We start from the raw sequence: 20,804 nt of genomic DNA, 5'->3' as shown, positions 1-20,804 counted from the left end.
CCCCCCCCCAGCTCTGCAATGCTCCGCCAACAGCATCTATACAGCCTGCATGCCCCCCTGCTTACCTACGTGTGAGGACCCAAATAAAGAGTGTGACAACATGGAACTTCCCTCCTGCAAGGAGGGCTGCCTTTGTCGACCTGGTTTTGTGCTCAGTGAGAAGCAGTGTGTGCCTCGGAGCCAGTGTGGCTGCAAGGACGCCCGGCTCGGCTACGTGCAGGTGAGTGGGGGTGAAGTACAGCGGGAACATCACTCCTTGAGAATACAGAGCCTTCTCTTGCGGCACCTGACCCTCTAGGGCTCGCCCTGGCATGGCCTCTGGGGACACCCATGTGTGGTCTCATGACGAGGCTGAACTGGGGTGCAGTTTCCGGTTTTCCATCTGAGCAATATTAACTGGGATGTGCCATGCCGGGGAAGAGCCTGGCTAGTTAGGAATCTGAGTGTACCTGTCCCTGTCAGGGGCCCAACTGACCCAGGTTCTCTGTGAGATGGAGTCGGTAGCACAAGCCACGCTCATGTGCGACACAGGAATCTCACATGGGCAGCAGAGGACAGAGGTGCCGCTGGCGCCTACTGCCTCTGGCAGCGCCAGTGAAGCCGCTCAGATGCGGTTCAGGCCCAGTGGCGGTGGGGAGGGGCAGGACACAGGCGCTGCTGCTCCCTCATGCTGTGCTCTGTGGCTCTACAGGAAGGGAAGTTCTGGCTCAGCAGCCACTGCACTAGGAGGTGCGTCTGTGTCATGGGCGGCAGGGGCGGGCAGGAGAGGGCGCTGCCACTCCCTCATGCCCCTGTTCTGTGGCTCTACAGGAAGGGAAGTTCTGGCTCAGCAGCCACTGCACTAGGAGGTGCGTCTGTGTCATGGGCGCCATTCAGTGCCAACCCTTCACCTGCCCTACTGGTACTCAGTGCCAGGTCAACTCCAGTGCCCTGGAAAATTGCACACCGAAAAGTAAGGGGGTGTTCGGTGGTGGTCCCAGCCATGGCTCCAAGACCTGACGCAGGCTCTATCTGCATACCTAGCTCAAGAGCTTCTCAGTCAGCTCTTGCAGTTTCTGGCCACCTGACCCACCTTATCCCCGCTCAGCCCCTCTCTCTTTCCTCCTCGCCCCTCTCCCAGCTCTGCAGTGCCCCGCCCACAGCAGCTACATGTCCTGCTTGCCAACGTGTGTATCCACCTGCGAGGACCCAGATGCCCTGTGCAGGGGCATGAACGTTCCCTCCACCTGCCGTGACGGCTGTCTTTGTCAGTCTGGTTTCCTGCTCCACCAGGGACAGTGTGTGCACAAGGACCAGTGTGGCTGCAAGGACACTCACGGCCCCATCCCTGTGAGTGTGGACTGAATTAGGGTGAGGTCAGCACAGCTTGGTGTCCACCATCGAGGCACCAAGATCGCTAGGGTTTGGGACGTGGGGGATGGTCATCTGCCATAACTAATCTGGAGGACATCGCTGGGTTTTACATTTAAGGGCTCCGAACTGGGTTTTGCATGCTACAGTGGAGAGCATGGCTTTGGTTACTATTCCGATGCTACAGCTCACAGGGCAGGTGTCTTTTTTCACCTTGTTTCTCGCGTGGGAGGGCCCAGTGGGACCTCCTGAGGAATATAGATGAGCTACCAGTGCCTCCAAGTGGCAGCAGGGCACATGAGGTGGCGGGTGTCTCCTACGGTGTCTGGTCAGTGCCAGGGAAGCCAGTCCCTCAGACCCAAGGGGTGAAAGTGAGAACCAGGGCCCTGCCCCTCACCCTCTCTCCTTTCTGCGGCTTCCACAGGAAGGGAAGATCTGGCTCTCGAGCAACTGTACCCTGCGCTGTGCCTGTTTATCAGAAATCATTCGATGCCATGTCTTCGAGTGCCCCTCGGGCTTCCGCTGCCGGACCGACTCCAACAACAACGGCAACTGTGTCCCGTCGGTTGAGCGCGTACTCCGAAGGGTGAAGCACGATGCAGGGCCAGAGGGGCCGGATGCAGGTATGTGCGCACCTCCACCACCGCCGTCCTTGCTTCTCCTCTGTCTCTTATTTGCTGTGTCCAGCTGCAAGACATGCCTGTCCTGGGACTCACTGCCCTAAGGGCAAAGCAAGGGGACCTAGGAGCGCCCCTAAGCTTTTCAATAGGGGCTAGGAGGGGCAATGTTAAAGATGGTCAGACCCGGGAGCCCAGTGCTAAGAGGAGAGCAAAGGGGGGCATGGGAGGGTGGCTGGGGGAGCCTAACGCCTCTGATACCTGGAAGGGGTTCTTCCTTTTACTTGGCCTTTCTTCTCTGCAGAGTCAGCACAATGCTCTGTTTTTGGGGACCCCCATTACTTCACATTTGATGGCTTCAGCTACCGCTTCCAGGGCCGCATGACCTACACACTGGTAAAGACCGTGGATGTACTGCCAGAGGGGCTTGAGCCCCTGGTTGTGGAGGGCCGCAACAAGGTGAACCTGCCCTGGACTCCGGTATTACTACATGAAGTGACTGTGAAAATCTACGGCTACATCATCCAGTTGCAAGCCAAACTGCAGCTTGTGGTGAGAGCAAGCAGGCCTGGGTGGTTGGGAAGAGGCAGGCCAGGGGACCCTCACCTGCAGCAGGTGAAGCCAGGATGCTTCCCCTGGGAAGGTGTTCCCTGGGAAGCTCCTGGCAGGGACTGCCTGGTTAGAGAAGTCAGTGTCATCTGATCTCACACGGAGACAAAGAGCAGGGCAGCAACACTAAGCAAGAGGCTAGAGGGCCTCCCCAGTGGTGCAACAGGTTAAAGTGCAGCACTGTGAGGCCATCTGCAGCCACTGCAGCACGAGTTCAATCCCTGGCTGGGGGGTGACCCACATGGTGCAGCAGACCTCTCCCTTCCCGCCCGCTGCTCCCCTCAGCAGTGTATTTCAGTTCATCTGCCTGTTCTGCTCCCCGCTCTGTCTCTGGTGAATCCTCTCAACTCCCACCAGATCTCTGGCCTGCCTTGCACCCCAGTTCTTGTATGCATAAGTAAATAAGTACTAAAAACCAGAAAACAAGAGGCTAGAATGAGACAGGTTGGGAAGGAGAGGATTGAGGAATCTGCGCTGTGGAGCAGGAACCAGCCTGGGCTGAAGAAGTGCCTGGACATCCCCGTTGCTGATTTTTCCCTTTTTGCCAGAAAGGGGAGGGGGTCTGCAAAGGGCTCCTTAGAGATCTGCCAGGAGCGATAGTGCCACCTACTGTGGCATCTTGTTCCACAGAATGATGGAACGGTGCCAAGCAGAGGTACCGAGACGTACAAAGACGCCCCTGCACGGCGGCGGGGTAGGTCACCCCACTGCTCCTGAAGCTCTTTGTCCCTCTCCAGGTCAACAACCAGAGGGTGGGCATCCCCTACAAACCCAGCAAGCATCTTGGCGTCATCGTGCGGGGTCACCGCCTCTACCTGACCACCGACTTTGAGCTGGCTGTCAGCTTCGATGGAATGAACAATGCAGGTACTTGAGAGGAGGGAAGGGGGGGGCAGGATGTTTGCATCCTGAGAGGGAAAACACACCTTAGACAGGCCACTTGGTGAGGGAGCCACAAGGAGGTAGGGAAGAAAGTGTCACTTCTACATGCTCCTGCCTCTTGTAGTCATCTCCTTGCCCGGCACGTACGAGGGGCTGGTGCGCGGCCTGTGTGGGAACTTTGACAAGAATATGACAAACGAGTTTATAATGCCCAATGGCGCCCTCACCCAGAACATCAACATCTTTGGCAACAGTTGGGAAGTAAAGAAGAACCAGAAAGAACTTGCCCGCTTCTCCAGGTGAGGGAACTGGGGCTCTCAGCAGGGAGGCTCAGGCCCAGAAGATGAGCAATCGCTGTCCACACCCACTTACCCCAGAGCTTCAGCAGAGGCGTGCTGGAGGGCAGGCCCTGACGGCCCTCCCGGTGCTGCCAATCTCCCTGTCTTCTCATCGGGACCTGGACTGTAGGGGCAGGGGCCCTATGGACCCCAATCTGTGCCCGTGCCCTTCCTTCTGCTCCGTCCTCAACTTCATAGTGCCCAGGCCTCAGCTGGCCCCTCATTGTCCCTGCCCAGGGCCATAAGGGAAGAGGAGAAGGAGAAGGCAGAGGAGTCCGGGTACCTTGCGTCGGGATGCAGCGTGGAGCAGCTGGCACTCATCAACAGAACCCAGGGGTGTAGAGTGCTGGTGGATCCCCAAGGCCCCTTTGCTGCCTGTCACCAGAAGGTGCCCCCTGAGCCCTTCCAAGAGTGAGTCAGGGGCCCCGGACCATGACCGCTCTTCAGGTCCACTGCCTGCTCCCTGGTGTCTCTGTTCTCTGGTTCACTTCTTTCTGTAGCCTTGGTTCCTCGCAATCTCCCCACTCCCAATGACCGCCAGCACACACTCCACACACACACACACACACACACACACACACACACACCTCTTCTGCTGGGGTTTCCATGCCTCTTCCTCTCTGACAGTCCCCCAACTGGCTGGCTGACTCTGACTGTCCCTAATGCTCCCCTCATCCCACCAGGCACTGTATATTTGATCTGTGTTCCACCTGGGACCCCAGAGAACGGCAGGAGCTCAGCTGCCAGGTCCTCAGTGGATATGCCATCATCTGCCAGGAGGCTGGCATCACCCTGGCCAGCTGGCGGGACCATATGCATTGCGGTGAGGCACTGACATTCCCTAGCAACTGGCCCTGGCCCCTGGCCCCTACTGCCACTTTGCTCAGCTCCAGGCCCCACCATAGCTTCCACCTGCCTTAGTTTCTTCACCCCTCAACTCACCCTGTTAACTTCCTGACTTTACCCCCTGGGAAGCCTCGTCCACCCCTGCTCCTTTGACCCAGTGTTACTTTGGGCCTCCAGCTCCCTTCACGTGCCTTAATGGCCCATCGGCAGCCCCCCTCTGGCTTCATACCCTGAGCTCTGTGGTGACCTTGATTCCTTCCAGCTTCCAGCCCCACAGTCCCCACACGTTGGGCAACCCCAGCCTAGCCCCTCTCTGACTAGGACTCTGTCCCCTCAGCCTTGGCATGTCCAGCCAACACTGTCTATCAGAGCTGTATGACACCCTGCCCAGCCTCCTGTGCTAACCTGGTGGCCCCCGGGGGCTGCCAGGGCCCCTGCGTGGAAGGGTGTGCCAGTCTCCCCGGCTACATCTACAGCGGCGTTCAGAGCCTCCCCCGGGCCCGCTGTGGCTGCACCAACAACGGCATTTACTACCAGGTCTGGGCTGGGAGTGGGAGGCCCTGGGCGAGCGGAGGTGCAGAGAGCCAGGCCAGAGACCATCAAGAGAGCCCTTCCTCCCAGCCCCTTCTCCCTTCTTCAGCAAGGTGACAGCTTTGTGACTGAGGATTGCTCTCAGCGCTGCACCTGTGTCAGCTCGGAGGTCCTGCTGTGCGAGCCCCTCAGCTGCAACGTCGGGGAGATTTGTACCCTAGGGAACCTCACTCGTGGCTGCTTCCGAGGTGAGCCTGAACCACCTCTCGGTTCCAAGCTGCCCTCTACCCCAAGGGGTTCTGGATTAGATACCATCCCCGCCTCCCCCCCCCCCCGGGTAGTGTGCCTGGGACTCCTCCCCATGAGGGTCAGGAAGGTGGTATCTATCTTTCATCCCGTTTTCTCCCTTTTTGGGAAAGGCAAAGGCAGAAGATGTTTGCTGTCCATCAAGCACCTTGCTGGGTCTTTTCCCTACATTTGCTTCCCATGATCTTCTTTAGCCTATAACTCAGGGCTTGGTGATAAGCATTCCTGTGTCATAGCTAAAAGCAAGGAAGCAATTTCCCCAGAGCGTGGTTAATGTAGAACCAGGACCGGAGGCCAGGATGGGCTCCCTCATTTAGCTGTTGTATTCTTCCTTGGGATCCCAGGCCTAGCCCCCTTTCCCTTATTTGGGGTGTCTTCCCAGAACCCCCTCCCAACCTGCTCCTCCATCATTCCAGAAAGCCCATGTCTAGAGAACCCGTGTCAGAATGATGGGCAGTGTCGGGAGCAGGGAGATCACTTTATCTGTGAGTGTGAACTTGGTTATGGGGGAGACCTTTGCATGGAGCCTCGGGACCTGCCACCCACTGCAAAATATACAACAGGTAGTTTATGATCATGTACTAATATCTATTATATGGCATGATATTGTCATGTGATCCTGGACAATTGTAGGAGCAGGTCCTCAAAGGATCTCAGCACCCCTATGCCCTTCTTACCCCTCTGCGCTGGCATCTGCCAGCTCCCTTCTTGACCCAGATGCCCCACCCTGATGTTCGATCTCCCATCCTGTTTCTCTCCAAGTATCTATGGAAACTCTATGCCCTTCCAGTCTCTGGACAAATTTGATTCTCCAAATGTCTTTTGTCCGATTTGGGAGTCTGGGTTCCCCGAATCTGCATGTTTAACAAGCTCCTACGAGTGATTCTAGGACTCTTCTGCAAGAAACACTGGCTAGTCTCTAGGGGACCAGCTAGATGAACATCTCTCTAGAAAGCTTATGAGAATTTGTGGGCACAAAGGGTCCCTGGTAGGGGTGGGGGGTGGTGCTAAGGCCTTGGAAGGGGGGGTGGCTCCGACTAGCCTCAGCAGCAGCTTAATCCCTTCTGGTGATGACCCCCGACCAAAAGAGAGTATCTCCTCCCCCACCCCTTCTTGTCCCTATTTCGATTCCCCACACCCCAGAAAGGTCCAGCTTGGTAACTGTCCTGCTGGGGATGCTGGTGCCAGCAGTAGTCATGGTGTTGGCAGTGGTCAGAGAATGCGACAAGAGGCTGAGGAGGTGGGTTTTGGGGAGGAGGCTGAGGGAGGGATGGGTGGGGGAGTAAATACAGGGAGTGGGTGTCGACTCTTGTATGTTCCCCAGGGTCCCTAGGGAGAAGATGAAGAGCAAGAATAGAAACAGGCTGGTAGACTCAGGTGAGAGTTGACCCTGCCAGCCCAGCCTAGGTGACGAGCGGGCTGGGGCAGGTGGGGGGAGCCAGTCAGTCTCTAACAGACTTTTCTGCTTTCTCTCCAGATTTTGTGCCAGAGAGTGACGTCACTCGGTTTTAATTTGTCTTAAAAAAAAAAAAAAGATGAAATAAAATTATTTATTTTTGAGACATGAATTTCCAAGATTATGGTGGGGGAAGTGTCTGTGCGGTGGATCTTGGGGAGAGAGATACAGGGCGCTGTGTTTGCGTGGAAAGCAACGGGCAGCTAAGCTGTGTGCGCAGCAAGGTGTCCGAGGATAGGGAACTATCTCGTGTGGGGACCTGCCCCTAAAGCTGGGTGGGTGGGCATTTAGCGTTGAGATTCTGGGGTACAGGAGACAAGTTTCCACTCCAGAAACCCCAGTTCTTAGAGGACTTGGCTGTGAGTTCCCTAAGTAGATGGTGAACAGTGATTGAGGATTCTGATGAGAATTGCTGGGTAGAGGCCAAGGATGAGGAATGTGGCTCTTTCCGAAGGATTAATTGGCTGTGCCCCTCTGGGATGTGTCCCCCCAGTCTTCTGCAAGCATCCATTTCCCACAGGAGCCTAAGGTTCCTTAACTGAGGTGGGGTCTGGAAGATAGCTGGCTCAGTTTAGCATTCCACCATAGAAGTGACCTGAGACCCTCAGCCTGAGGTCAAAGGACAAACATGCTGACCCGCCTGTCCCCCAGTGAGATGGGTCTCCCACCAGGCTGGTCCAAGCTTGGGATGGTGTTGGGGAGCATGAGGATGCTGGACCCCAAGGACAGAGGACTTGGGCTGGGAATATCAAAGCAGGCAGGACACTGGTTTCTAGAAAGGTATCCGTGCTCCAGGCCGCCTCCTTCATTTAAGGTCATGAGATCCAATGGGGCAAGCCTCACATGACTTTCCTTAGCAGGGTGCACAGCTCACACTCAAGTTGTATGAGGCAGGAAAGCTCAGGAGTTTCCGGAACTCAGCAGAGCCCCAAAGCTAGCACCTACCCCTGGTGTTTGAGCCTCTGGCTGTGTCCATGTGTTCTGCCCTTTTGAACCGAGCCCCTCCTCTCCAGCTAAGGTCGGGTACCGGGGACTCCAGAAGAGGGCAGTAAAGGCGTTCGGGGACAGGGATGAGATCAAGGTTCAGAAGTGCCGAAGAGGCAAGAGTCTTGGAAGGGGCTCCTGCATTGGCCCCAACTTGACAACAGGGGGCAACCAAGCTGCACAAACAAAGCTGGCCCAGCCCAGCCCCGGTGGATGCCCCAGAGGGCTGGTGGAGCACGGAAAACTGAAGATGGCAAAAAGAGCCAGTGGGGCCTCTCTGGTGGCGCAAGGGACTATGTCACAACACTGTGAAGCTACCAGCAGCCACGGCAGCAGGAGGTCGTGCTCCCTGCTTAGCAGCCCAGAGCTGACCCACATGGCGCAGACCTCTCCAAGTGCTCCCCTCAGCAGTGTATTCCAGTGCATTGCCTGTTCTGCTCCCCACCTGTCTCTGGTGAATCCTCTCCAGCACCTCTGGCCTGCACCCCAGCTCTTGCATGCATGCATAAATAAATCTTAAGGAAAAAAAATAGACACCCTGGCAGTTTGAGCAGGAGACTGACCCTATCCTCTTCCTGTCTGGGAGAACTCGGGGTGGGGAAAAGGCACAGGTGGTTTCCCCCCACCCTTTTCCAGAGGCTGAGAGAACCTGCCTGGGCAGCATCTTGAAAGAGGAATTGTCCTCCCAACCCAGCCCAGCAGCTCTTTGTGTGTGTCTGTCTGCACACGTGGGGGGGGGGGCTGTCCTTCACTCCATCTCTGTCCCTCCCCCACAGCCAAGGCAGACTCCCCCATCGCCTCTAAACCAGTCCCAGCTGTCAACATCTGGTCCACATCTGTCTTCTTCTGGACTGGACCCCCAGCCCAGCTGATCCGCCTCCCTCTTTCAGGGGACTATAAGGCAGTGTTGTGAGCTCAAAGCTTCCCCTTGCTTCACAGAGCCCCTCTCCAGGGCTAGGGAGCCAGGGCAGGGAGGGGGGCAGCCTTCCCGGAGGTGCCTCAGGCTCTTGGCAGAGCCAACTAGAGCTGTTAGAAGCAGCTGCCAATGACTCATCTCCACTGCCCCCACCCCACCACCTCAAAGGCACCCTGGGGCTGGGAACTGAGCACCCTCGTGTGCACACACAGCCCTGTGGCCAGACCTCTGATCCCCCAGTCAGTTGGGCTTGCTGAAAGCTCCTCCTTCCCCCACTCCAATCACCCCCACACTGGGACACTTCCCATTTTCTTTTATTTATACAAAAACAAAAGTTTTAAATATAATTTAAGAGCCCCTCCAAGCACCTGTGTCTGTCTCTGGCTTCTACCACCCCCTCCCCCTCATATTCCCTCAGGGGCACAGCTTGGGGGAACCTGGGGAGAAGGGGGTGTCTGGGGGTTCTGGCATGATCAAGGCACTGTTCAGGAAACAGGCCCAGCGACGGGTCCTGTCTCAATGCTGGCAAAGGAGGCAACAAGGAAACAGATCCCTTCCACACACAAAGTCACGACAAGGTTGAAAAAAAAAATGAAAAAAAAAAAAAAAAAGGGAAGGAACAATAAAACCAAAACCAAAAAAATAAAACTCAAAAACCTTCAATATGAAGGCAGCAGAAGGGGGAAGGGCATTTACAAGGGAAGTGAGTTCGGTGGAGACAGCAGCAGGTTGGGACACCCAAGTCCAATGGCTTTGTCACTGGGCCCTGACACCCTTCCTGCCTCCCTTGGCTGCGCCACACTCCCGAGCTCGCAGGCTAGTCACCCTCCTCTCTTTGGTCTGCAGGATCTGCAGGGCCTGTGGCCCCCCCAGGGTGAGGGAGAACCCTTGGGCCCAGCCCAAATTGGAGATCAGAAGGAGGCTGTGGGCACCGCCCAACCCTCTGTGAGGAAGTCGGCAGGGTATGGGCGTATCCTTTTCTCTCATCACACCCCATCCTGGGTGTGGGGTTGGTTCTCTGCCTGGGGATAATGTCGTTTCTCCATCTCCCTTATGGCAGAATCCCCAACTCCTCTCTCTCCAAATTGCCAACTCCCCATGCCCACAGGTTCAAAGTGCAATCCAGAAGGGCACAGGGGTAGGGGCCTTTAGGTCCCCACCCAACTGCCCCAGGAAGCCAGGGAGCTGTGTCCCCGGCATGAGAGATCTTGTCGCTCCAGCGCTGGGGGGCCAGGTCAGGAGTCGCAGGTCAGTACTGGGGGGCTGGTCCTCCAGACCCGCCTTGGCCTCCAGGCTTGGCCTGGGACTTCATGTGCTGGACACTGGCCAGGATTTTCTTCTGGTGTCCTGCCAGAGTGACTCCAATTCGGAGCAGGTCCCTGGGGAAGAATTGTGAGCTAGGTTGAGGCCAGAGGGCTTCAGCAGGGGCTTCTCCTAGCTTAGCGCCAGAAACCTGGCCAGCCCCTATCAGAAAGGCCAGCAGGGGAAGGGGCAAAGGTGAATAGTTGCTAGGCAGAGGATTTAGGAGCCTAGCCCAAAGTGTGGTTGCAGTCGGGGTGACACTGGATGTCACAGGCAGAAATGAAGGCCACACAGATTGCTTTAGAGGAGAAAGAAGTCAGAAGAAAAAGCCCAGAAAGAGAAGAGCAGAGTGAAGGTTAAAACTGTCCCCACCAGCCCTCCCTGGTGGCGCAGCGGGTTAAAGCACAGCACTGAGAATCTAAAGCCACTTCCGCATGTGTTCGATCCTGCCTGTCCCGGAGGTGACCACATGGCGTGGCAGACCTCTCCTGACCTGCCTGCTGCTCCCCTCAGCAGTGTACTTCGTGGATCTGCCTGCTCTGCTCCCCACTCTGTCTCTGGTGAAGCCTCTCACCGCCCCTGAGCCTCTGGCCTGTACCCCAGGTTCTGTATGCACAAATAAATAAATCTTTAAAAAAATTTAAAAAAAAACTGCCCCCACCATTCATTCCCACACACCAACGCCTGAAAACTGTGATAAAGGAAAAAAGAACTGGGGGACGGGGAATAGGAACCCATGTCGAGGTCCAGCTGGGCTGGTCAGGGAGGACAGGACCCAGGCCTGCTGGGCAGACTGGTCTGGAACCTGCCCTGCCAGGGCCCTCTGCTTCCAGATTCCTACTCTTCCTATTTCTGTTACTCAGACTTGGGGCCAGAAGCCTTGGGAGAGAAATGGACAGAGAGGAGACCAGAGACGGGCCAATTAGGGAAAAACAGAATTTGGGAGGCGCTGGAATCATAAAACCATTTAGCGTTAAAGCTGGAAAGGATCTCCAAAACCTAGCCCAACCTTCTCCTTTTATGGATGGGAAAACATCCAGAGTTGACACGGTGTTACTGTGAGAGAGAGCAGGGTTTGGAATGTAGATAGATGCACAAAGATAGAGAGAGACTTCCCGGCGGAGAGGGAGATGGCAGGCTGAGGTGGCACAAGAAGGGGGCACTGCTGGGAGACCAGCCCTGGGCACTCAGCCTCAGCAGCAGTTTTTGCTTTGGGGGCTCTTCCAGGCCTGGTGGGGAGACACTTCCTTAGTGTTGCTCCGCTGAAGAAACAAGAGTTGGCACCAGGACTTGCCCCCAAAGCCCCCGTCTGAATCTGTGGGCCTGACCCTGCCCCCAAGGAGCCCCTCTGGCTATCCAGTCTCACTCCCACTTCCAGCTCCTGCCACTTACTCTGCGGAGATCTGGCTGACAAGCTCAAAGGAGCCAAACCCAGCAGCTGCAAAGCTTTCTTCATATCTTCCCATCTTGATAGCACGAAGCCACTCACCGACAGAACCAAAAGCTGAGTAGTGAGGCTGCCGCTGATCCAGCAGTGGGTGTGAGGCCCTGGGAGGCAAGGATGGGGAGGATTCCCTGAGTACCGGGCCTGTGTCCCGTGGGGAAGACGTTGAGCTGGCCTTAGAGAGGTGCGCAAGCACCACCCCACACACCAGCAGAGGGACTGACAGTTCTGGGGATAGGGTAAAGGCAGCTGTCGCAAAGTGCGAGCTCTCCGGGATCCTCACCCGCCATTCTCCCTGGCCACGATCTTGAGGCTAGCAGGGTTCCGGATCATCTTGTCCAGGGCGCTGACCACCTGGGGGAAGCGGGGCCGTGCATTCCGGTCCTTCTGCCAGCAGTCCAGCATGAGCTGGTGCAGGGAGGTTGGGCAGTCTGGGGGAGGGGGCAGCCGGTAGTCTTGTTCAATCGCATTGATCACCTGTGAGCACAGGGAGCAGCGCTGAGTGAGGATGTCGTAGGAGAGTGAGGATGCCAAAGGACCCCAGGAGGCTGAGATGCTGGGATGGTCACATAGTCCCTTCCCGCTGGCATATCTAGGGGGTCCTCCTGGCCAGGGCCACGGCTGGTGGTGGCCTGATGCCCGGGCAGCTCAAGGACTGTGATTTAGCCCTGTAACCTCCCAAACTTGTCCTCCATCTCTCTGTCCTTCTGTGGCAGACATGTATTGAAATCTTGGCCACAAAGACCAGCTCTCCTTGTGCCACCCTTACCATCCCAAGAACTGCAGTAATGAGCTCTCTAGAACATCATGCCCCCATCTCCACATCACAGGTGAGAGAACATTCCAAGCTTGGTAGGTCCACGGGACACTTACATCCTGATTGCTCATATCCCAGTATGGCCGTTCCCCAAATGACATGACCTCCCACATCACTATCCCGTAGCTCCAGGCATCACTGGCAGATGTGAACTTCCGGAAGGCAATAGCCTCAGGGGCTGTCCATCGGATGGGAATCTTTCCTCCCTATAGATGGGAGAAGAAAAGGTGAGATGAGGGACTCACCAGGCCGGCACTGCCTGGCTTTGCCTTTTCCAGGCCTGCCCTCCTTCTTGGAACCATGCACCCAGCAACCCAACACTGCTTTCTTCCTAGACACCCAAAAGTCAGGTTCCCTAGGCTGACCACCCCCTCTGTGGCCTGTTCCTATACTGTGTTTCTGGCCTCCCGATGCCTCAAGAGGCGTCCATGTCTCAGCTCACCAGAGAGCTAGTATAGGTGGGGTCAGAAGAGTTCTCCTCCAGGAATCGGGAAAGGCCAAAGTCAGAAACTTTGCAGACCAGGTTGCTGTTGACCAAGATGTTGCGGGCGGCCAGGTCTCGATGGACGTAACTCATCTCAGCCAGGTACCGCATGCCTGAGGCGATGCCCCGTAGCATGCCCACCAGCTGGATGACTGTGAACTGTCCATCATTCAGCTGGAAACCAGACGAGGCGTGGTTAGGAAGCTCACCATTATTCCTCCCTCCTTCCATGCTCTAAACCACACATGCCACTTCCATCCTATCCCATGCTCACTTGAAGGGCGAGCCGTCAAATTTCCAGGTAAGCCCTGCTCTTTTCTCCCACTCTCAGTTTGCTCAGTTCTTATGATAGTATCATGACACAATGCTCAGCTGTTCCTGTTTTGGACATGTGCATCAAGTCTCTCTTAATTAGACTGTAAGGAGATACTTAAACCTTTTCTTCTATTTCACCTAAGTACATTAGTGCAGAGTTTGGGTCCAGGGAAGACACAACAAATGCTTTCTAGCTAACGAGCAATTTTTACTTGACAGCAACAAGGATCTGATTCTTAGGATTCTCTGCTGAGCTATCTGGCTACAGGTGGGAGACGCATTTGGGCTGATCCAGCCACAATCTCACTCAGCCCTTGAGCCAACTTCGTGGCGTATCCAAGAGAACTATCAGAAATCAGGGTGTGATCAGAGAGTGCCAAGACCAACATCTAAAACTCAACCTTGACCTCTACAGAGTTTGCTCTCGCCTGGCAAGCCAGCAGTCATGGATGGTTAACTAATCCCATTTTCTGGATTCTGCTAGGACACAGGGACCTCTTAGACACAGAATCCAAACACTGAATTCTGAGCGTCTCCTGCAGACCTCTTATCTCAGTTCCTGGAAACATGACGCCAGAGTTTCAGTATCTATAGCCCTTGGATGGTCTGTGACTCTTCTCTTCCCTCATCCACCACTTACAACCCCTCAGTAAGTTCTGCTGACCCAGCTCCCAAAACTTACCCCAAATCTAACCACTCCCCACACATCTAAGGTGGCCCCACAGGCTGAATGACTTCAAGTCTCCTCATTGGCTCCTGGCTCCCATTGCTATTCTGTGGCACATGAAAAAGGGATCTCCTTAACCATCTCATTCTACCAAAAACCCTCCAAAGTCCTCCCTGGTGGCACAAGGAGTTAAGTCTCAGTGTTAGAAAGCTATTGCCCAGCCACTGAGGCCTGAGTTCGCTCCCCTGGCAAGGGGCTGACCTACATGGCTCAGCAGACCTCTCCTGTCTCGCCAGCTGCTCCCCTCAGCAGTGTCTTCAGTCGATCTGCCTGATCTGCTCCCCACTCTGTCTCTGGCGAATCCTCTCACTCTCCCTCCAATTTCTGGCCTACACCCCAGTTCTAGTATGCATAAATAAAAATAAATCTTAAAAAACAAAACAAAAACAACACTCTAACGGCTTCCCTTCAACTCCAAACCCTGACCAAGGCCACTAGGTCCACACGGCCGGACTACCACCTATGATACGACTTACCGTCAGCCCCCCACTGAGCTCATTCAGTCACACCCCACACCCACCTTCTGTTTCCTGAACATGTTGAGTTCCTGCCCACTTCTGGGTCACTACTCTCTGCCCTGAACAAGCTTCTCCCCACTGTGCTCCTTGCTGCCTCTTTCACATCTACCCAAATGCCACCTCTCCTAAAACAGAGCCCTTCCCCAAGCCTCCTGCAATGGAACTTTGCTCAGTACCAATGGAACACACTGCTGACCACAGACAGAATCAGACCATCATGCTATCAGTCCAGAGTCTGCCTCGACACCACTCTGTGGGATCCTCCATAGTCTATGTCTCCCAGTGGGGCGCCATGTCAAGTATACAACACTTACTGAGCTCTTATTGAGCACAAATGTTTACTTTTAAACTTATCAAATCATTAGATACAAATGCACTGGACTATAGTGATGGCACATGGGTGATTTGGTGATGGGAAGCCCACAGGGATTACAACTGAGATGAAAAAATGCACAAAATGATGTAAAAATAAACTATCATATAATAAATAAAATGAGCTGGTGTGTGGGGGAACCATTAGATACAGCTAAAGAATCACAAGCTAAAAAAAAAAAAAAAACCCCATTGGAAGGAGCTGATAAATCCTGCAGGTAAGACATTCAAGGGTAAACATGGCCCAGCTCTGCAGCATGAGGAGGACTATCCTGGGCTCTCCCTGGTGGTGCAACGGGGCAAAGCACAGCACTGTGAAGCCCTACACAGCCGCTGCAGCACGAATTCGATCCTAAGCCAGGGAGCTGACCCACATGGCCCAGAGACCTCTCCTGTCTTGCCCGCTGCTCCCCTCAGCAGTGTGTTTCAGTCAGTCTGCCTGTTCTGCTCCCCAGGGTCTCCAGGGGACCCTCTCACCTCCCCCATCTCTGGCCTGTACTGCAGTTCTTGTATGCATAAATGAATACATCTTTAAAAAAAGAAAAAGGACAGTGCTGGATTTAGAAAGACCCAAAAAGACGACAACCAGGTGAAATGTTTGATCCTTATTCGTTTGAATAAACCAGCAGTAAGGGACAATTTGAGGAGGACAAGTGGGGAAATGGGAATATCACTGGGGGAAGATGATCTCAATGAACCATAAATCTGTTAACTGCAATGTTATTTGTTGTGTAGGAAAATGTTCCAATTAAAAAAAAAAAAAAAGCACAGTCTGGGATTTTGACACCAAAAAATCTTTTTAAAGCATAACAAACTTGGGGCCTCTCTGGTGGCCTAGAGGTTAAGCAATCAAGTTCAATCCCAGGCCAGGGAGCTGACCCGTAAGGTACAACAGACCTCTCCTGTCTTGCCCACTACTCCCCTCAGCAGTGTATTTCAGTACATCTACATGTTCATTCTACTCCCCACTGTCTCTGGTGAATCTTCTCACCCCCATACCTCTGGCCTATATCCCAGTTCTTTCTATGTAATCAATCAATCAATCTTAAAACAAAAAGCACAGTAAAATTTTAAAAAATATATCAAAACACAATTCAATAAAACTGATGTCAAAAATAAAATCTCTTTCATCTCCAGCCTGTTTCCATTACCCTATTTGATTTTTTTCCTCACTTCTAAAATGGTTTACTTTTTACAAAATCTTGTTTGTTTACTTTCAGTCAGCCAGATGACCTTGTCATCTCTCCAAGGGCACTGTTTTACAGCTGGGCCTAGGACAGTGGCTGATGCACAAGGTGGGGGTTTAGGGACAAATAAGAACCCTTGTACATCCTGGGGTCAGCTGGCCCTCTGGAGGTGAACCCCACCACTGCCGACCACCAGACCCAGGAGCTCAGCCTCTCCTCAAGGGAGGAGGACAGGTGCAGGGACAGTGGCGTGGGAACCCCCCTTATGTCCTGTGCTCTGAGCTGCTGGGCTGAGCTGGGGGAGCACTGGAGTCGAGGCAGGGGGGCTCACCCGCAGGAAAGAGTCCAGGGCGCCATTCTCCATGAACTCAGTGAGAATCATGACCGGCACACTGTTGGTGACCACCCCTTCTAGGCGGATGATGTTGGGGTGCTCAAACTGGCCCATGATGGAGGCCTCGCTCAGGAACTCACGCCGCTGCCGCTCCGTGTATCCGCCCTTCAGGGTCTTGATGGCCACGCAGCTCTCCTTCTTCCCTGGGGCCTTGAGCCGACCCCGGCACACCTCACCAAACTCGCCTTCAGCAAACACGCAGAGGGTCAGCCCTCCTCTCCCTGCTTGCCCGACACCCGAGCCCGGTCTTCCCCGACACCCCAGCCTCTTCCTGGGTGCCCCCTGTTTTCCTCTCACCTGCACCAATCACCTCTTCAATTTTGACATAGGAGACGTCAATCTCTTTTGCAAATTCCCGCACAGCCTCATTGGGGTCTTCGTAAGTGAAGGGGTCGATGTAGACCTTAGTACCTGAGGAACCAGGAGCCCAGTTAGCCAAGAGGTAACGTCCCCCGAACTCAGACTCAGAGCTCCTGCCCACGCCCCATTTCCTTCAGGAGAGGGTTACCCACCGTGCCCAATAAGATACTGTCCGTGTTTGTCCGAGTACTCGGCTTCTCGCCCGCTGCTCTGCTTCCTGGAGCCAATGGGAAAGAAGCAGGAGGTAAGGCACACAGCCCTGTGCTCCCACAGGGACCTCATCAGGTAGGGAGCCGGGCTCGGAGAAGCTGCCAAGTGGAAACAGGCCCCTGGAGCATCCCGGGAGGATGGCCCTGGAGCAAGAAGGCAGGTGGCCACCTACACAGGCACCCCCACATGCCCAGAGTCCTCACCTGAGGCAGAGAACGGCGATGACGATGACCACCAGGACCAGCACCACGCCCACCACCGCCATGCCTGCAATCAGGGCTAGCTGCTCCCGCCAACTCTCATTCTCTGGGGGAAGAAACAGTGGTGAATGGGAGACGCTGACGGGGAGGCAGGGCGGGGGCGGGGTGGGGGCAGTGCACAGTGTTTTCTACAGGCCCATGAGAAACAGGTGCCATAGAATAGCAGCGTGAATTCCTCTGAGGTCCTTCAGGGCAAAAGAAAAAGTTTCCCAACCTTATTTGCTAGAGCAGGCTATATTTTATCCTGTTAGAAATACCAGACTGCAAAAAAGTCCCATTTTGACATAAGTTTCCAAAGCCTAAAAATGTCAAGGTTTGCAGCCAAGAAGTAGAAGCAGCCCACAGGTTCATCGACAAATGAGTGACAAACACATGATAACCATACAAAGGAGTATTTTTCACCCATGAAAAACAATAGAGCCCTAACACATGAGACAACATGGAAGCACCTGGAACACATTGCCAAGAAGACAAAGCCAGTCACAAAAGACCACATATGGTCTGATTCCACTTGCGGCAAGACTAGGCCAATCTAGAGACAGACGGAGCGGTGGTCAGACGGTGGCTGCCGGAGGGGAGGGCCCGCCAAGAGAGGGTCGCCCAGGGTGAAGGGGGTCAAGAGGTACAGACTTCCAGTGACCAGTCAGCTGAGCCCTGGAGACGGCTTGGGCAGCACACAGACACCGTCAGTGCTACCGCAGAGCGTGCCAAGGCTGCCAAGGCGGTAAATCCCAACAGCTAACTATCTACGGGGTCAGAGGGTGCCTGGACCTACGGTGACCGCCTCGCACTCTGAATCATAGTTGGACACCTGAAGCCGATATAGTCTTCTATGTCACTTACACCTTAACAAAAAAGTAAAAAAATTAAAAAAAAAATCAGGGTTTCCAGGGTCTTGGGAATAATGAGAGGATTAGGGGTGAGATGGAAGAGTTCCTAGGGCCTCATTTTGGGGTGCTGAAATGATCTTGAACTCATGTGGTGATAGGAGCAAAACTGAACACACGGAAAGCCACCGAATTGTACATTTTAAATGGGTGTGTTGTACTGTGTGATTCATATCTCAACAAAACTGTTGAAAAAATTAAAAGGTTTAGCAAACCACTAGGTCAGCACATTATCACAAACAGGTGTCCCTCATTTAATCCCTGGAACTCTACAAGAGAGGCCTCATAATATTACTAATTTTTTGGATAAGAACTGGGGCTTAAGGGTCAAGTTTTCTAAGGTCGCACAGCTGGAAGGTCCCGATCTTCACACCCAGCTGTTGGTTTTGGATCTTACATCCCATGCTTTCCTCAGAGGCCAATATGCCTCATGCTTCAGAGCAAGCAGAGCGTGGGAATGTGACCCCTTGGGGGTCTTGTCTGGGCAGAGGCGAAGCCTCCTGCCTGGTGGGGTCCACACCCTTCTCGCCCTGCTCACCGTCCAGCTGGGTCTGGCTGTGGTGCTCCTGGCCGAAGGGCCCGTAGCCAGCCTCAGAGCGTGCCCGCACCTGCACCAGGTAGCTGGCTCCCCGCTTCAGCCCCCGGAGCTCTGCCCGATTTTCTGATGTCTTCAGGAACCTCACGCTGCTGGGACCTTCTGCACCCTGTGGAAGAGGAAAAGGGGGCTGGCCGTAAGCCAGGGTTCCCCAGTTTCTGCTGCTCCTGTCCCCCCCAACTTGTGCTCCCATCCTAGCACCTTGGTCTTGCAGGGAAGCTGGTGGGGGCTTCGTGCTCACTTACGTGTGCACCATCCTATATATTTTGCATTTATTATGTCATTTTCTTATTTATTTGAAGTTTTATTTTCACTTATTTATGCACACAAGAACTGGGGTACAGGCCAGAAATATGGGGGTGGGGCAGTGAGAAGATTCACTAGAAACAGAGTGGGGAGCAGAACAGGCGGATTCATTAATACACGGCTGAGGGGAGCAGCGGGGGAGGGGTCTGTTGCGCCATATGTGGGTCAGCTCCCTGGCCAGGGATCGAACTTGAACTTGTGCCATGGTTGCTGACAAAAACTTCATCGTGCTGAGACTTTAACCCCTGAACTGCCAGGGAGGCCCTTATTATGTCATTTAATCTTTCCAGCAATTCTGTGGGGTCGGTACTGATATTGTCACTATCTGAATGATGGGGAGACCGAGCTCAGAGAAGCCTAGTGGGTGGCCCAACATCATACAGTACAGGAGCCAGAATTCACGCACCTACCTAATGCCTGCAACAGCTGTCTGGCCCCAGGAGCCTGTCCCAGTGACCAACCCCACTCCAGGTGCAGACTTGTCCTCACCTTCTCGTGGTACTTGACTTCATAGTCTAGCACGGCCCCACTGGGTGCCCGGGGAACAGCCCACGCCAGGCTCAAGCTGCTGGGTGATGACCGTGTCACCTGGATGTCAGACACTGGGGGTGGCACTGTAAGAGACAAGACACGTTGGGGTCCTTCCACAAGGTGGGTCTATCCCTTATGCTGCCCAAGACTTCCACCTGTTCCCTTTGGCGCCTCCTTTGCAACTTCTCTCTGCCTCTTTCCCCGCAAGCCTTTATTACTTTACCTTCCATACTTCATGGGGACCCACTCCTCAGCCCTGCCAATTTTCCTTCTGGCCTTCACACTCCTTGCCTGCCTTCTCCACCAACTTCTCTCCCAAATGGGCTGCCCACGGTAGCTCACCCTCCCGGTCGGTGGTGACGTTCACAGCCTCAAATGGGACAGGTCCGGTGGCTAAGGAGGATACCCCGTTCAAGGCAGTAACCTCAAAGGTATAGGTGAAGTCAGGACGCAGTCCACGAACGGTCACCCAGGGCTCCCCCAGGTTTCGGGGGCCGGGATCGAAGGTCAGGTCTCCCCCGCAGGGCGTGCAGGACCCCCCAGGGCGGCACTCCCGGCAGCGGAGGGCGTAGGTGAGGTCTTCCCGGCCACCTGACTCCAGAGGGGTACTCCATTCCAGCCGCAGGGAGGAGCCATTCAGGCGCGAAACCACGCTTCGTGGAGCAGAGGGAGGGGCTGCGGGATAAGACAGGTAGCCACGCTGACTTCTTGTCTTGGCTGGGCAACAGCAAGTTGGGGTCAAGAGTGGGAGGAAGGTCTGAGAGGATGGGGACCCCGAAAGACACTTACTAGTGCAGGGTGCACCCCGGGGGTCTGTGTGGGCTCGGAAGTACCCGATGCGGCACTGGCAGATGGGGGAGCCAATGGTGTTGGAGTGGCTATTGGCTGGACATGGCTGGCAGGAGCCCTCCCCGGAGAGGGGCTTAAAGGTGCCCTGGGAACAGGCTGAGAAAAAGCATTAATCAAAATATTCTGTGGTTATAAGACCTCCCACCTCCCTCACGTGGCAGTCTGATAGAAGCCAGACTCCACCCACAAGAGTGATTTTCAAATACGCACAAGATATACAGAGTGAAAAAGGAAACCCAAGTAAGCTGAAATGATCTAAACGAAGAAAATAAGTTTGTGATATGGCAATGCTTGTGGGATTTTTTTTTTTTTAAAGATTTTATTTATTTATTCATACAGAACTGGGGTACAGGCCAGAGATGCGGAGGGTGAGAGGATTCACCAGAGACAGAGTGGGGAGCAGAACAGGCA

At 54.5% G+C, this 20,804-nt stretch overlaps 2 protein-coding genes across 3 annotated transcripts in view; one reads left to right on the top strand and one right to left on the bottom strand.

Annotated features, from left to right (window-relative positions):
• Positions 1-8,832, top strand: part of ZAN (zonadhesin) — a 52,205-nt gene extending 43,373 nt beyond the window's left edge. Inside the window, exons 38-49 of the mRNA XM_012731625.1 lie at positions 2,272-2,519; positions 3,314-3,443; positions 3,583-3,757; positions 4,034-4,207; positions 4,480-4,619; positions 4,980-5,179; positions 5,283-5,421; positions 5,896-6,031; positions 6,618-6,719; positions 6,804-6,856; positions 7,949-8,185; positions 8,696-8,832. Coding sequence (XP_012587079.1) covers positions 2,272-2,519; positions 3,314-3,443; positions 3,583-3,757; positions 4,034-4,207; positions 4,480-4,619; positions 4,980-5,179; positions 5,283-5,421; positions 5,896-6,031; positions 6,618-6,719; positions 6,804-6,856; positions 7,949-8,185; positions 8,696-8,832 — 1,871 coding nt within the window. The remainder of the gene's footprint in view (positions 1-2,271; positions 2,520-3,313; positions 3,444-3,582; positions 3,758-4,033; positions 4,208-4,479; positions 4,620-4,979; positions 5,180-5,282; positions 5,422-5,895; positions 6,032-6,617; positions 6,720-6,803; positions 6,857-7,948; positions 8,186-8,695) is intronic.
• Positions 8,833-9,154: 322 nt separating this feature from the next.
• Positions 9,155-20,804, bottom strand: part of EPHB4 (EPH receptor B4) — a 17,899-nt gene continuing 6,249 nt past the window's right edge. The window contains exons 5-17 of one of the 2 annotated variants that reach the window (XM_004691878.2): positions 20,334-20,489; positions 19,887-20,219; positions 19,503-19,627; positions 18,651-18,816; positions 17,169-17,271; positions 16,908-16,972; positions 16,693-16,806; positions 16,333-16,580; positions 12,841-13,056; positions 12,455-12,604; positions 11,865-12,058; positions 11,530-11,685; positions 9,155-10,214 (exon numbers count right to left, since the gene is read on the bottom strand). In XM_004691878.2, coding sequence (XP_004691935.1) covers positions 10,085-10,214; positions 11,530-11,685; positions 11,865-12,058; positions 12,455-12,604; positions 12,841-13,056; positions 16,333-16,580; positions 16,693-16,806; positions 16,908-16,972; positions 17,169-17,271; positions 18,651-18,816; positions 19,503-19,627; positions 19,887-20,219; positions 20,334-20,489 — 2,156 coding nt within the window. In that variant the 3' untranslated portion in view covers positions 9,155-10,084. The remainder of the gene's footprint in view (positions 10,215-11,529; positions 11,686-11,864; positions 12,059-12,454; positions 12,605-12,840; positions 13,057-16,332; positions 16,581-16,692; positions 16,807-16,907; positions 16,973-17,168; positions 17,272-18,650; positions 18,817-19,502; positions 19,628-19,886; positions 20,220-20,333; positions 20,490-20,804) is intronic. The other variant, XM_012732039.1, reaches the window with a different exon arrangement.

Source organism: Condylura cristata, unplaced genomic scaffold (genome assembly GCF_000260355.1).
Source record: "Condylura cristata isolate star-nosed mole 26May11 unplaced genomic scaffold, ConCri1.0 scaffold00032, whole genome shotgun sequence".
NCBI lineage: Eukaryota > Metazoa > Chordata > Mammalia > Eulipotyphla > Talpidae > Condylura > Condylura cristata.
Note: the sequence above shows the minus strand (reverse complement) of the source record. Positions and strands in the feature narration are given on the sequence as shown.